Source organism: Dermacentor albipictus, chromosome 3 (genome assembly GCF_038994185.2).
Source record: "Dermacentor albipictus isolate Rhodes 1998 colony chromosome 3, USDA_Dalb.pri_finalv2, whole genome shotgun sequence".
Classification (NCBI taxonomy): Eukaryota; Metazoa; Arthropoda; class Arachnida; order Ixodida; family Ixodidae; genus Dermacentor; species Dermacentor albipictus.
The window spans coordinates 159,514,485-159,529,692 of record NC_091823.1 but is presented as its reverse complement, the minus strand read 5'-3'; the positions used below and the strand labels follow the sequence as shown (position 1 = coordinate 159,529,692).

The following is a 15,208-nucleotide window of genomic DNA, read 5'->3' as shown; positions in this document are numbered from 1 at the left end:
GTCATGTTTTGAGGGAGTTATTACGAACTGAACAGGAACCACAGCATAAGCGTGTTTTGTTTTGACCACAACAAACTCGCTTACCGTTCTAAATACACAGGCAGGAAGGTCAGAATAAGAAAGGAACTAGGGGAGTAGTGGGGCTCGTCAGATGCATCCCCGAGCTTCCCCATAAAGTTCAATTAAAAAGTCCTCAATTTAATTATCTCTGATGTTCTCTGCAATGTTGTGTTGTACGTAAGGGCAGCAGAAAAGTAGAGATGGCTGCTGTAATCTCATCGTTGACGGGGCATCTACACACGTGCTGTGAACGCGGCAGCATTATCATTTTCTCGCGTATTCGCCTTGAAATACCGATTCACGAGAATTAAGTTTCTGCGGCTCCCATCCTGCCACTCACTTCATTCTGCATTCGTGCAGTCCGTGGAAGTGCTAGACCAACGTAACCAACGTAGCCGTGACCAACGTAACCAACGCGTAATCAACGTAACCAACGTAGCCATGAGTAGCACCCCCTGCCACTCACGGCTACAGCAGCGGGTGTGGAACATGCGTTTAACCGCCGGCCTCACGGGGTGCAACGACGCGCTCAGCGAATTGAGGTCAGTGGCACTGGCTAACACTTCCAGGCAGTGTGCCGAGCCATTTCTTCGTTGCGTGTTTGGTTCGGTTTACCACAAAGGCGGTTCAGTTCCGGCTCAACTTTGTAGCCGTAAAATAACGCTTCAAGCTAGTTGAACAGGGTAATGTCCGTTTGCATACCTGAGAAATTATTTACACAAAGACCGCACACAGTTACTTTGTACGAAAACCACTGCATCCGAGCTTTATTTTAAAACACTTATTTTAGAAAAATCCACGTACTGTCCTTTGATCAATCCACAAGTACTGGTAAATTGGGTAGTTACCTGGCTAATTTGAAATTTACAATAGACTTGTGCGAACTTCTAGAATTTGATTGTGTGACGTGCGCTGGTGTGGTGCGCTTACGACGGCACTAACATTTTTTTTCTGTACGTGCCAGGCAGACAAAAATTTCGATTGCTTAAGTGAATGATGGAGATCGAAAAATGTGATTTTGCTGCTAATATTATTTTTAAAAAATAAAGGATCGCGCTAAGCATACCTTGCAGTTTCCCGGCACCATGATGAACAAACAAGGTTATGGGTGTTAAGGAATATTTCTTTTTTCTCGTTTTTAGCAACGACAAAGCTGTGTATTCCCGACTACATATATAACGCAACGGTTTTCGCAACCTCGGGCGACCACTATAGCGGAAGCACGGAGCGTTGGACGGGCCGGCCTTACCGGGCACGCATCGGGGCTCGCCCCTGACCTCCACACTGACGGGCGTCTGCGGGGCGCACGCGCACACCCAGAACTGGCAGGACAGGCCCCGACTGGCCAGGCACTCGGCGTCGGCGGTGCATGGGAGACCCAAGCCTCGGGGCCGGGTCGTGGGAACCACCGAAGCTGCGAGGCCGATCACGCACTTGGCATTCTCGTGCCGTTCTCAACGGAATCGGAACGGTGAACATTGACAAGTGAAAGGAGAGGTTCACACCGCCGGAGTTGCCGAGGTCTCGCCGCAAAGTTGGTCCGAAAGCAACGATCGCAAATGGTCGCTTTGGTTAAAAGGTGACCAATTTTACGTAGCCGCTTCCAAACGAGCTTGCAGCTCTGCGACTGGAGTCGCAAAGCTACTGAGCAATCAGTTGCACGGGCGAAGGACGTCTCAAAGCGATGATGATTCTTTTACGTATGGATAGTTAAGTGAGCAGACGTGAGCGGAGAGACATTCCAGTATGGCAATGGAGAGGTGGCGCTCGTTGGTGCGAGCGTTGTTCGACGTGAGTCGAACAATGCTCGCACCAAATCGCACGCTCGAACAATTAACGTAGACGGCGCATGTGTAATTCCGTCAACTTTTGGTCCAACATGAGAGTGGTGAGTTGATGTTAAACGTTACCTTACGGCAACCACTGCTGTTTGTCTGCGTAGTACAAACAACACACAGGGAGAGAGGTTTGCTTAACGCGTTGTTGTCAGCCATACTTCATAACCTCTGAGAGGGTTTAGCATTGCCATTGCCTCACATTGCACATCGCATTGGGGCGGAAACATTAAACATTAATGGAATTATGCGGCTGTACGTGCCAAAACCACGATCGGATTATGAGGCACCCCGTAGCAGCGGACTACAAAACATTGACACCCTGATGTTCTCTAACGTGTCCCTAAATCTAAGTGCAAGTGCGTTTCTTTATATCGCCGTAGCCGAAATGCGGCTGCCGTGGTTTAAATCGATTCCGCGACCTCTAGCAATACCATAGCCGTAAAGCTACCACGGCGGGCACACAAGTGTTGATTTGACGTGGGGCCGCTTCCATAGTGTCGCTTAGACCCTACGATGCGCTTTAATGCGACTCTGCTTCTGCACGCCACCCTGCTCAAGTTGTCCGGTTGACAAATTTGCATGGTGTTTATTTTTCATAAATAGCAGAAACGTACCGCACCTTGAACGTAAATTTATGCAGCTTTCGCGCAACCGCTGTCGTGTCTATAGTAGTAGCATTTCCTTGCCTTCTCACGTCACCTCACGTCACGCCGACAAAGAATGCCCACGTTTTTACAAGAGTGCTGTTTAGGCACTGTGTGATGTAATAGCAGCCAGTGTGAACCCTTTCAATAGGCCTTAAAAGGTACCATTGTTGCAGAGTATCAGAAACATGCACGACTTGCCTGGTGTTTCTTCTGAGTTGTCGGTGCTCGTGTTGTTTAGAAGTGCAGCGCCGCCTGTCCCTGTAGAATTTCCAGCTAGTTCCGACGAGAGTGAAGACCTGCGGCGTGGAGATATGTAGAATCTGAGCATCCTGACGCTGCCACTCATCTAGCATAATATTGCTACGGGATAGTATTTCCAATGACGAAGAGCCGAGCAGTAAGAAAACGACAACGACGATTAGAAGCCAGCGCGGGCTGTTGCCTCTTGGCCAAGCGCAGCGTATTTTCTTGTAAATATACTTGTACATAGCTTTTCGTCTGCGTCTTCCTCCGCAACATATCTGGTGGAAGTGGACGTTCCCTGTACCTCGTCACGGAGCTTCGCAGTGGACGGTACGTCGAGCCTTCCTTCATGGCTCCCGGCGACGACAACCCGACTCCTCCGGCTCCGACACCTCCTGCCATCTCGACGACCTACATCCCTCTCCCCGCTCCCCGTGATCCTGGCGTATTCTCGGGCAAAGATGGGGAAGACGTCGATGACTGGATCAGCCTGTATGAACACGTCAGCCGCAATAACCGGTGGGACCCTACTATTATGCTCGCCAACGTAGTCTTTTACCTCAGTGGCACACCTAGAGTTTGGTCTCGCGCGCACGAAGGTGAGCTCACCAGTTGGGATTCACTTAAGACACAGCTTCGAGACTTGTTCGGCAACCCCTACGGTCACCAACGTGCCGCGCAGAAGGCGCCTTCCGGTCGTGTGCAGACGTCAACAGAGCCCTATGTCACGTACTTACAGGACGTCTTGGCTCTGTGCCGCAAAGTTCACACCCACATGACTGAGTCAGACAAGGTTGCCCACATCCTCAAAGGCATTGCCGATGACACCTTCAAATTGCTCGTTTGCAACAACGTAGCGACGGTGGATGCTGTTATAAAGGAGTGCCGCCGCCTGGAACTCGCTAAAAGCCGACGTATTGACCAGCAGTTTGCCCGTCTGCCCAACACCCCGGCGACATCTTCCTGTGCCGACACTCCTCGTCCCAAAAAACTGCCGATGTTACCAGGATCGTCCGGCGTGAGATCGAGGCCGCCTATCCGGCTGCCTTCGACTCCAGTCCCACCAACACATCTGCAGTCACGGTCTCACTGATCCACGCAGTTGTCCGCCAAGAGTTCGAAAACATGGGTCTTCACACCATCTGCTTGGCCCATCGTCCTGATACCCGCCCGGCTTCTTTGATTCCGCCCCGTCCCGCATCTTCTTACCCACCACGTTTCCACAACCCATCTGAATGGTGCACTGCTGACGACAAGCCCATTTGTTTCCATTGCCATCGAATCGGGCCCATTTCTCGGCACTGTCGCAGTCGCTGGAGTTCCCCGACCCGGCCTACTTATACTGCCTATTCTCGCCCCCCAGGTGGCCCTTCTCGTCCCTATGCCGCACGCTCCGATAACGCCGCCGCTGATTCTCCTGCACCGAACCGCTCCTATTCTCGTTCGCCTTCGCCCCAACGACGACAATCTCGCTCTCCCCATCCCCATCGCTCCTATTCGCCGACTCCCTTCGGACGCCGCTCCCAGCCGGAAAACTAGACGATGCAGCGCCTCGAGGTGACGCTGCATTGCTCCCTACGCCGCCAAATCCTCTACTGACGTTGCCCACTCATGTGAGCCTTCGTGACGTGGAAGTCGACGGTGTTTCTGTGTCTGCACTCATAGACAATGGCGCGCATTTGTCCGTAATGAGCGCTGACCTTCATAACCGGCTCAAGAAAATTATCACGCCAGCCACGACGCCTGTTGTCCGTGTCGCCGATGGCGGAACAGACCACGTACATGGTATGTGTACCGCCCGCGTCTCCTTCGCCGATCGCTCAACAATCGTGGTATTCACAGTCATCGCTCACTGTCCCCACGACATCATCCTCGGCTTAGACTTCCTCTCCGCACATTCTGCTCTCATCGATTGCTCCGCCAGTACTCTCCGCCTCGACCTGCCTGTTCTGGATCCCGCTGAACAACACCCTACTCGCCTCAGTTCCGTCGACTTCCTTCGCTTGCCACCTTCGGCACTGACTTACGTTGACTTAGTGTCATCCCCACCAGTCCCCGACGGTCACTACATCGTGGCTCCTATGCAAGACGTCCTCCTTACACACGGGACCACAGTACCTCACACAGTTTTATCTATTACGGCGAATTGCGTCTGCCTGCCAGTGGTCAATTTTGGCTTGACGACACAAGTGCTGCCACGCGGGATGTCTCTGGCCCAACTTTGCTCATTCGAGGATCACTCTGTAGCATCGATTTCAGTAGACGACCATTCAGCCGATCCTCATCTACCGTCGCAGTCGGCAACTTGTACCATCGCCAACTTACAGAAAATGATTGCACCCGACATGCCTTCCGAGGACGCTTGTGCGCTCTACCACGTGCTGATTTCCTACCAAGATATTTTTGACTTTAACGATCGTCCTTTGGCCCAAACAACAGCTGTCAAATATCGCATTAATACGGGCGATGCCCATCCTATTCATCGCCGCCCGTATCGAGTATCACCGGCTGAGCGTCAAGTTATTCTCACCGAAGTTCGTAAAATGCTTGCCAAGAACATTATTGAACCGCCATGTAGTCCATGGGCGTCACCTGTTGCGCTGGTAAAAAAGAAGGGTGGCTCATGGCGCTTTTGCGTGGATTATCGGCACCTTAACAGTGTTACCAAAAGGGACGTGTATCCCCTACCTCGGATTGATGACGCCCTTGACTGCCTCCACGGTGCTCGCTATTTCTCCTCTAATGACCTTCGCTCCGGCTATTGGCAGATTGCCGTGGACGATCTCGACTGCGAGAAGACTGCCTTTGTAACACCCTACGGTCTTTATCAATTCGAAATGATGCCGTTCGGTCTATGTAACGCTCCTGCCACTTTTCAACGCATGATGGACTACCTTCTTCACGGTTTCAAATGGTCTACGTGCCTGTGCTACTTGGACGACGTTATAGTATCCTCCCCAACATTCGCTACGCACCTCGAGCACCTCTCAGCAGTCCTGGGCGTTTTTCGGCGAGCCGGTCTGCAACTCAACGCATCGAAGTGCCAATTCAGCCGTCGCCAGATAACCGTCCTTGGACATCCCGTTGACGCGAACGGAGTGCAACCGGACCCAGGCAAGATCCATGCTGTTACGCACTTCCCTGTCCCAAAGTGTGTCAAGGATGTGCGCAGCTTCATCAGCCTTTGCTCGTACTTCCGCTGTGTCGTGAAAAATTTCGCGGCCATAGCTTGACCACTAACCGAGCTTTTGAAGAAAGACGCCCCTTTCCAGTGGGGCGATAACGAGGCCTCTGCATTCTCGCTTCTAATCGACCTTCTCACAACGCCTCCAGTGCTGGCCCATTTCGATCTTTCTGTGCCTGCCGAAGTCCGTACTGATGCCAGCGGTCACGGAATTGGTGCAGTACTGGCACAATGCCAGCGTGGCCACGACCGTGTTATCGCTTACGCCAGCAGGCTCCTCTCGCCCGCGGAGCGCAACTATTCCAGCGCTGAGCGTGAGTGTCCGGCCCTAGTTTGGGTGGTTGCGAAGTTCCGCCCATACTTATATGGCCGACCCTTTTCCTTCGTCACAGACCATCACCCGCTTTGCTGGTTACGCTCATTGAAAGACCCTACAGGAAGACTTGGTCGCTGGGCCTTACGCCTCCAAGAATATTCGTTCTCTGTCACCTACAAATCTGGCCGACTACACAAGGACGCTGACTGCCTGTCTCGCTACCCGGTAGACGAGCCTGACAACGCCGACAGTAGTATCACCGACGGCATTTTCTCTGTGTCTGCCTTCGCTAACATCGCCGATGAGCAGTACCGAGACCTATCGCTGCGAGTACTCATCGAGCGTCTGCGCTGTACACCTACCGACGCATCCGTTCGCCGATATATCCTCCAGGGCGGCATTCTGTACCGAAGGAACTTCCTCCCTGATGGCCCTGATCTTCTTGTCGGGCCAAAACATCTACGACCGACTGTGCTCTTTGAGATGCATGACGCACCCACTGCAGGACATCTTGGGGTAACCCGCACGTACGACCGCGTCCGCCGCCGCTTCTATTGGCCTGGTCTCGCTCGCTCCGTCCGACGCTATGTTGCTGCCTGTGATCCCTAGCCAGCGTCGGAAAACACCTCAGGTGCTACCTTGCGGTCATCTACAGCCGATCAACGTCCCTGTGAAACCGTTCTTTCATGTTGGATTAGACCTCCTCGGTCCCTTTCCCACGTCATCCTCTGGGAACAAATGGGTAGCCGTCGCAACTGATTACGCCACCCGATACGCTATCACGTGAGCTCTCCCTATCAGGTGCGCCACTGACGTCGCGGACTTCCTCTTGCGTGACATTATCTTAGTGCGTGGCGCCCCGCGACAGCTGCTTACTGACCGTGGTCGTAACTTCCTCTCGAAAGTTATCGCCGACATTGTGCGTTCCTGATCTACTCAAAACAAGTTGGCTACCTCATACCATCCTCAAACCAATGGCCTGACAGAGCGGTTAAACCGTACTCTTACCGACATGCTGTCCAAGTACGTTTCGAAGGACCACCACGACTGGGACGTTGCCCTTCCTTAGGTCACATTTGCTTATAATTCTTTCCGGCACGACACCACCGGATTTTATCTACTCTACGGTCGCGAACCGACCTTGCCCATTAACGCGGTACTTCGTCCTGCTGCGATCTCAACAACCGAGTATGCGCGCGACGCCATCACCCTCGCCGACCATGCACGCCAGCTTGCCCGTGCTCGACTGACTGACTTGCAAACCACGCAGCAGCGTCAGTACAACGCCCGCTACCGTGACGTACAGTTTCCGCCTGGGGCACTCGTGCTCCTGTGGTCCCCCTCTCGTCGCGTGGGACTTTCAGAAAAGCTCCTTTCGCGATACACAGGGCGCTACCGCGTGCTGCGCCAGGTGACGCCTTTGACGTACGAAATTGCTCCTGTGAGCTCAACCTCGTCATCTACTCTGGCATCTAGTGATGTCGTGCACGTCAGTAGGCTCAAGACCTACTACACTGCTTCAGACTCCGGCGTTTAGTCGCTCCGGGACGGCGCTTTTGCCGCCGGGGGGAGTGCTACGGGATAGTATTTCCGATGACGAAGAGCCGAGCAGTAATTAGGTGACGACGACGATTAGATGCTAGGGCGGGCTGTTGCCTCTTGGCCAAGCGCAGAGTATTTTCTTGTAAATATACTTGTACATTGCTTTTCGTCTGCGTCTTCCTCCGTAACAATATACCCCGCAATATTAACAAATGTAGGAGATTTTGTACTCTCTGGCGATCACAGCATAGTGAAGGATGTAGAAGTGTTCGCTAGGGTAAATGGCATTAAGCATAGCTAAGTGATGTCTTAGAATACTTTAAATTTCAAGAGAGAAATAGCAAAATTAGTCGGAGAGAAACTGGCCAACGTAGACGCAGTAACGTTGAACACAGACGAATTGAAGCTGCTGCTCGCAAACAAATACGCAGCTTAAGAATGGGAAGATGAAGATAATATAGGGATAATGAATGAAGCTGGGACTAAGCTGATTTCAGAAGCAGCAATTCAAGTGGGAGCTCAGACACTAAGGCAAACAGTAGGAAAGCTCTCCGAAGTAACAAAGGACCTCATAAAAAAAGAAAACAACGCATGGAAGTGTCCAACTCAAGAAATCAGATAGAATTAGCTGAAATGTGAAAGCTGAGATAGGCAATATTAAAAATTATGATGTCTAAAAGATGGGCGAAGCCGTAAAAGATGGCCGCAGCACGACATCATATAGAGGAAGACCTGGCATTGGACATGGCAAGGTGTATCCAGTGAAGGTTAAGCTGGCTCATGTCATCCGCAGTTTCGATTATATAGGAAGAAAAGCAAAGAAATCCATCGTTTGTTCCCGCTAACGCTAGCCAAGCTGTTTAAAAAATTACGATAAGAACTTGGTGCAAGATAGCATTAAAAGGCATATGTTTCCAGGCACTTAGAGGTTTGACTATAGAACGCCGTCAATCTTGCAATCATGTCTTGCACCGTGCATTTTACACTTTTTAAAAAAGAAGCTTGGCCAAATTTAGTGGCGCACCCCATATATACAGACCCCTACAGTACCCCGAAGGATCACGCAACTTTCATTGGAGGTAGCAACGAACACGACACAGAAGTTCCTTACAACTCATTTCGAAACAAAAACTGAGCTAATATATAAGACACGGTATGGTATGCGCGCTTTAGAGTGCGCTGTGTTTTCTACGTAAGCAATTTCTTTGTTGGAAAGCGAGAGGAAAACCATGCTTACGCAATCTTCACCAGACTGTCTTTATCACATTGGCTAGGATGATTTACCTAGTGCATTTTTCCTCGCTCCTGCGTACTACTGAACATGCGTATATATTCAGCTTTGTAAGTGCAACCCCTGCAGTGAATAACAAGAGAAACCGTCGCTTTTTTAATTCATAATTGTGCTCTTTCAAACGGTCGTTAGGCCCACCCTGTTTGACTAACGTAACTTTGCCCAAAGGAGAGTGGGATCTGATAGATCATCGCCTGTTTGCATCGCACAGATTTATCGTTGTTTCGTAGTGCGTCCTGAGGGCTTCTATTTGCAGCGATCTTGCACAAGGGTGCAATTTTCATGGACGCTAAAAAGAGCACTTCTATTCCGGCTCGTTGCCTGACCCTTTTCAAATTGTTTGACGGCCGATTAATATAGGGCAAAACAAGTGCCTTCTGTGTTTCTCTGTTAAATGGTTCTTTACCATTGGGAATAGCAGCGTGTGTGTTTCTGATGTTTTAATATCCCTTCAGCTATGGACACGAGCACCTGTTCTGGAAAGCTGCTTGCTTGAGAACATGTGCTCGTAACATGTTCTTAACTTCAATGAACACTCGTGTATTATAAGGCATTTACGAAAATGCGCTATAGAAGGATAGCAGAAATTAAGGCACTTAAAGCAGTTTCGCACAAGGCATCTGCAGCTTACAGACTATTGACTGCTGGCTGTATTGAGGTAATTAAATTGTTATGGTAACTCGTGATACGAGTTTCAGCTGCTTTCTAAGCCGTTACTCACAGAATGTCATGGAAGTTTCTTTGTGCACCGGCGGGGCGGCCGACGGATACGATGGTCACGAGCAAAGCTTCCATCATGACTTGCAGACAACTGAACGGTAAGTATATATATAAAAAGGCATTAGGTAAACTTTTAGAATTATATGAAGTTTAAGAAACTTTACTAGAGCTACAAGAAAAATATGGCAGCATTACACTGCAGTAGAAGAATGAAAAAAATAAATAGTAGCCCTCTGTTACTGGGTGGGTTCGCATACATGAATCTCAAGAAACACGGCACAAGGTAAGCGATACAAGGCAAAGAAAAAAAAACGAAGGACGGACTGGTACGAGTAGGAATACACTAAAATAAATTGGGGGAATCTACAACCAACACGTACAACATGGGTGATACACCGTAGTGGGGGGCTCTAAATTATTTTTGGCGGCCAAGGTTGACTTATTAAGAGGAAGCTTTAGCTCGGGTGCTCCTATCTAAATACATCTGAAATAATAATTAGTTTTCCTAGGCAAAAACTGCACCAAATTTGACGAGGTTTGCTGAATTTTAAAGAAAAGCTTCAATCTAGTGACTGCTCGTTTAAAATTTTCGATTTAGGTCGTGAATGTTTTTATAAAAAAATGCCAAAAATCGAAAAGTTTTGAAAAATGGAACTATCAAAGTTACAACCCTGGTAACTCATCAATGAAAGATGACATCACAATTATATGAATTGCATCTCATAATACATTTACGGTGGACAAACTGATATGTTACACATATATACAAAAAAAATGTAGTATTAGGGAAATTCAGCTTTTGCAGAACCCTTGTACACGACGTAACGAATCCATGCAAGATATAAATTGACATATCGAATTTGTCAGCTTTGAATGATATAAAGGATGCCGCTTACAGAACCGCGATATATGTTCTTGATGCAGAGCTATTCACTTATAAACTTCATGCTTCTATATCTTTTTTCAAAGTTTCAAATTTTTGAAAATCTTTTTAACAAAATTCAGACCCTAAATCGAAATTCCGCTTCCAATAGTCACTAGAATTTAACTTTCTCTCTCAAATGCAACAAATGTCATTAAAGTTGGTAGAGGGGTTATCTCAGGGAAACGTTTTTGCGTTTTACATGTATTTGGATAGGCCGCGTCGGAGTTGGATGGATGGATGGATGGAGTAACTTTATAGAAAGGTCCTGCGAGCTACGGGGCGCAAGGTCCCATAGAGCGGGCTACTCCCACGTTGGGACCGGGAGTTGTAACTCCCTGGCCGCATCGTGGGCTCGCTGGACGGCCCAGAGCTGCTCCGCCAGGTCCGTGCTGCGTAATGCGTCTTGTAGCCTGGCGGAGTCTTGATCCTTGTTTGCGTGGGTCCGACCACACGGCCAGAGCAAGTGATGTACGCCTAGTGTGCTATGGCAATTTTCGCAATGTGATGTTTTGTATAGGTCAGGCATGTAGTGATGTAGTCTGTTCTGCGTGGGGTACGTGTTTGTTTGAAGCATTCTGAACGTCAGGGCTTGAGGCCTGGTGAGCTTATTGTGAGGTGTGCTGTATATTCTGCGGTCTAGATAAAAGTGCTTTATGATCTCGTTATATGTGGAGGGAGGGTCCCGATTCTCGCTGGGATGGTCACGACTAGAATAGGTGGCGTCGCGGAAGGTTAGGTCTCGCGCGCTCCTGTGAGACGTCGGAGTTGGGCCCGAGCTAAAGCTTCCTCTTAAGGCGAAAGCCTTTAATGGTTCACGCTCGCGGCCACGGCGGTGTCCGTTCGCAGAACATGTCACACTCCGCTAGGGGGCGCTCGTTACGTCATCGGAGTGGCTTCACCGGTCACGAGCGTCAAGAAGACATCTTTCCTGGCGACAACTTTTAAGCAGAGACGGTATTCACAGAAGAACAAGTACCAGTCGAATCAGCCGATAAAATATTTAATCAGCATCGCAGTGCATTTCAATCAAACAGAGCAGTTGAGACAACAGCAACAGAGGCAGTCATAGAAAAGCTTTCGCCTACCGCAGTTTCGCTCAGCAAAGTGCGCATACATTTTTAATCAATTCTTATGGCTGAGGAGATGACTATTACGAGCCTACGATGTGCACTCGTAGCATGGCGAACCAGTGTTTCCAAATTTCTAGCGCATGAAATGTTGACACAGCAGGCAGTAATTACACGCGCGACTCCGTGTTTACTTGAAGCTAAACATTTCGACAGAATTGCCTGTCTGGTTGGGAAATTGATTACGACTTGAGACTGACTCCAACCAAATAACTGAATTTTATTAGCCCGACGTTTCGGAGCCCATCCGCAGCCCATTCGACTCCATGTTTAGCAGCAAAATGAGATAGCTACATTGTGATTGCATCAGATACGCTAGTTTATCATGCTGTTCACCCTGGCTCAATTTTTTCTCCACTGTTCTTCTCCACGTTATTCACATTGTGTATGAAAGCGGGAATCAAGCTCAGAGTGACGTTTATCGACATGAAACCGAGGGCTTTGAAGCTGAGTAAGAATTCATCCGGGTAGGATCAATAATTATTGTCATCGCCGTCTTAGAGTGACACCCCTGTGACAGCCGATAAAGCCTAGGAGGGTCAAGGAGCAAATGAATCTACTATATCCTAGACGAGGGAAGGTTGAATGGCGAAGCACGTTGCGAAGAAATCCCTAAGGTGGAAGGCTGAGTTTCTACGAGTTGTTCACCCGTTAATGGTGACTTGCACTTTCATGTCTTTTTTGCCACGCGGTTTTCCGGTCAACTCATTGAGCTAACTGCGTTATGAATGATCAGTTACTGTACCTCTTCGTCTCCACTCTGCCTAATAGCTTCCTTATCCGCTAGTCTGCATAGATGCAGTAGTCACCCAGCAGAGGTGGTGGCAACGAGTTTGACCACTCCCATATACCCGGAGAAATTTTGATTGAAATGCGAAGATTTTTTCCGATAGAATTCATACATTCTATGTAGCTATCTGCATCTTTCGGTTTAGACGCCCCCGCCCCCCTCTCCCTTTCATGTTTATTATTACAACGTCCACAATAAATATTCATCCGCATTGCAGATTTTTGCTCAACTCAATGGATTCGACAAAGTGTTCATGTAACACGCAGAGACTATGGCCTTTCTCTATGCTTTTGCATGTTCCGCATGCGTACTTTGCAGAAAAATACTTCGCTATACATGTGTCCATGTGACCTTGCAGATGTGATAAAAACGCGGATGCAAAAAGTAAAAAGAAATCAAAGAACCGTGCAGTATACCCTGAGGTGTTGATTCCGTTAAATTTGAAGCTAGTGGCTGCATGTTCAAGTCGTTGCCGGCGCAGCCACAGTTTCATGTTTAAAATACGAGGTTCGCATGTGCCACATATTTAAAAATGAGTAGGAAAGTGAGCGCACGCCTGTGTGCATTGTACTGCGCCTTTGCGAGACGCAATATATCCTCCCTCCCTTCCTACAAACACACACGTACCGAACATAAGAATCTGTTAAGCAATAGCATTATGCCATAGAAGCGCAGATTAGCGCATCAAAATGAAATCAAGTGAAAGGAGAAATTTGGGACCACACGCTCAAATTCTTCGACTGTATTTATTGATCTTCGGGAGCTCATTCATGATGTATAACCCATAAATTAGCAAAATGAGTGCATGGAGTGCTGGAGTGTCAGACTACGCTGTAACCATGCATGCGCTTCCAAGGTTCAAGGAGTCTTGACTTAGGAAAATTAAAGTTAAGATAATATAGGCATATAGCAAAAAACTGAGTTGCTTTAGTAAAAGAAAGTTCCACCTTTAGTTTAATAACGTCACATCTAATGAACTCCAACGCTGTACAGAATTTTTGTGGCAGAGGTTTTGCTGCAACTCACGCGAAGAAATGGAGCGCCATGTAAATACGATTCTAAAGGAGGCAACCGAAACCAAGCTTTTTCGCTTCTCCGAATAGACCACACAGTTATACTAAACCTTAATGTAACGAATTCATGGGACAGCGATATAAGCAATGTTTGGTTGAATAACGACCGAGTATGTGGCGCAAAAGAGATGCGCAAGAAGCTCATCCCCCAATTGGTGACGCTCTGGGCTTGAAGGCGAAACACAAAATCTGAGAGGCCGGAAAGAAGGCGCCCTAATATTAATTAATGTAGAAGTGACATTGCGTTAAGTCATCAAATTCGTTGTTAGAAAATATGCAGTATTTCCAACACGCGGATAGTCGTAAAACGAAGTATAGTAGTCTGGACCCGTATTCACAAAACGTTCTTATGCTAAAAGCGTTCGTGCCAGCCAATAGTTATGCAGAACATATTAGCGGAAGCGATCAGCCAATGAAAAGCAGTACTTCCGAGCGAAAAGCTTTGGAAATTTGGCGCCTGGTTTCCAGACGTTATCTCAGCTTTAACATGTGTTGCAATGACACACTCACACCATGTCACGAATAAAAATGCGTAAGTTCTAGGCAGAAAAACCTCGGCGAGAAACAGTCAACTCTTTCATATAGTCGCTATTGCACACACAGACACCATATTTATCTCTTACTTGCCTAATAAAGGGGATCGCCGTGCGAAAGCATGAAGAAGACCGCGCTGCGAACGTTTCAGGTACTAAGCAAGCGTGCAGTCTTTTTTAAAACCTATCAACAATAGCCGGACAAGCTGCTTCTATACTAAAGGTTGTCCCCAATGCGAAAAAGCCTACCTGAAATTCATTGCGCCAAGCGGCTCCGTCTTTCTTCTTCATCATCTTTACTCCACGAAAACACAGCATGCGAGAGGCTATTTATGAGGGAACATGTCAGGAGCGGACAAACTGTTCCAAGGCGAAGGTTCAATTTAGAAAGCAAACGAATCACCGTTAGAGGCCTCGTTATGTCTAGAATTGATTTTGATCTTATTATATCTTGGCCTGGCATGGAACATTTCAAGATGAATAATCTTGGGACTCGCCTCATCCCCACTGACAATTTTACCGAAGACACCAACGTAATTCAAGGAATATATATAATTGTTACAGACGATGACAAAGTGTTGACAAAATGTGCCGAATTATTTTGCGTCGGTCTCTACTTGCCGGTGACCGCAGCAATTGCATGGTTTCTGGAACTGCGATACAAGACCATCGCCTCAACAAGGCTGCATATCCTAAGCAACGAACATAAAATATGACAAGCGGGAGCTGCGCGGAATGTTAGATTCAGGCAGCCCCAGGCTGTCAAGATCGCCATAGAGTTGACATATAACTAATGTACATAAAAAAAGACGTGTTTTGCTTGTGTCCACCGGTTACCTACTTATCAGACCACACACGGACATGTTACCTTAATATAAGGCACACGCTTCTGAAATAATATATGAAATTGGACAAATTA

The 15,208-nt window shown here is 48.2% G+C and overlaps 1 protein-coding gene across 2 annotated transcripts in view; it reads right to left on the bottom strand.

Moving 5' to 3' along the window:
- LOC135908689 (serine-rich adhesin for platelets-like) overlaps nt 1–14,566 on the bottom strand; it is a 46,301-nt gene extending 31,735 nt beyond the window's left edge. For both annotated transcript variants that reach the window (XM_065440545.2, XM_065440546.2), the window contains exons 1-4: nt 14,539–14,566; nt 9,843–9,932; nt 2,744–2,841; nt 1,310–1,474 (exon numbers count right to left, since the gene is read on the bottom strand). In XM_065440545.2, coding sequence (XP_065296617.1) covers nt 1,310–1,474; nt 2,744–2,841; nt 9,843–9,932; nt 14,539–14,549 — 364 coding nt within the window. In that variant the 5' untranslated portion in view covers nt 14,550–14,566. The remainder of the gene's footprint in view (nt 1–1,309; nt 1,475–2,743; nt 2,842–9,842; nt 9,933–14,538) is intronic.
- Nucleotides 14,567–15,208: the final 642 nt, after the last annotated feature.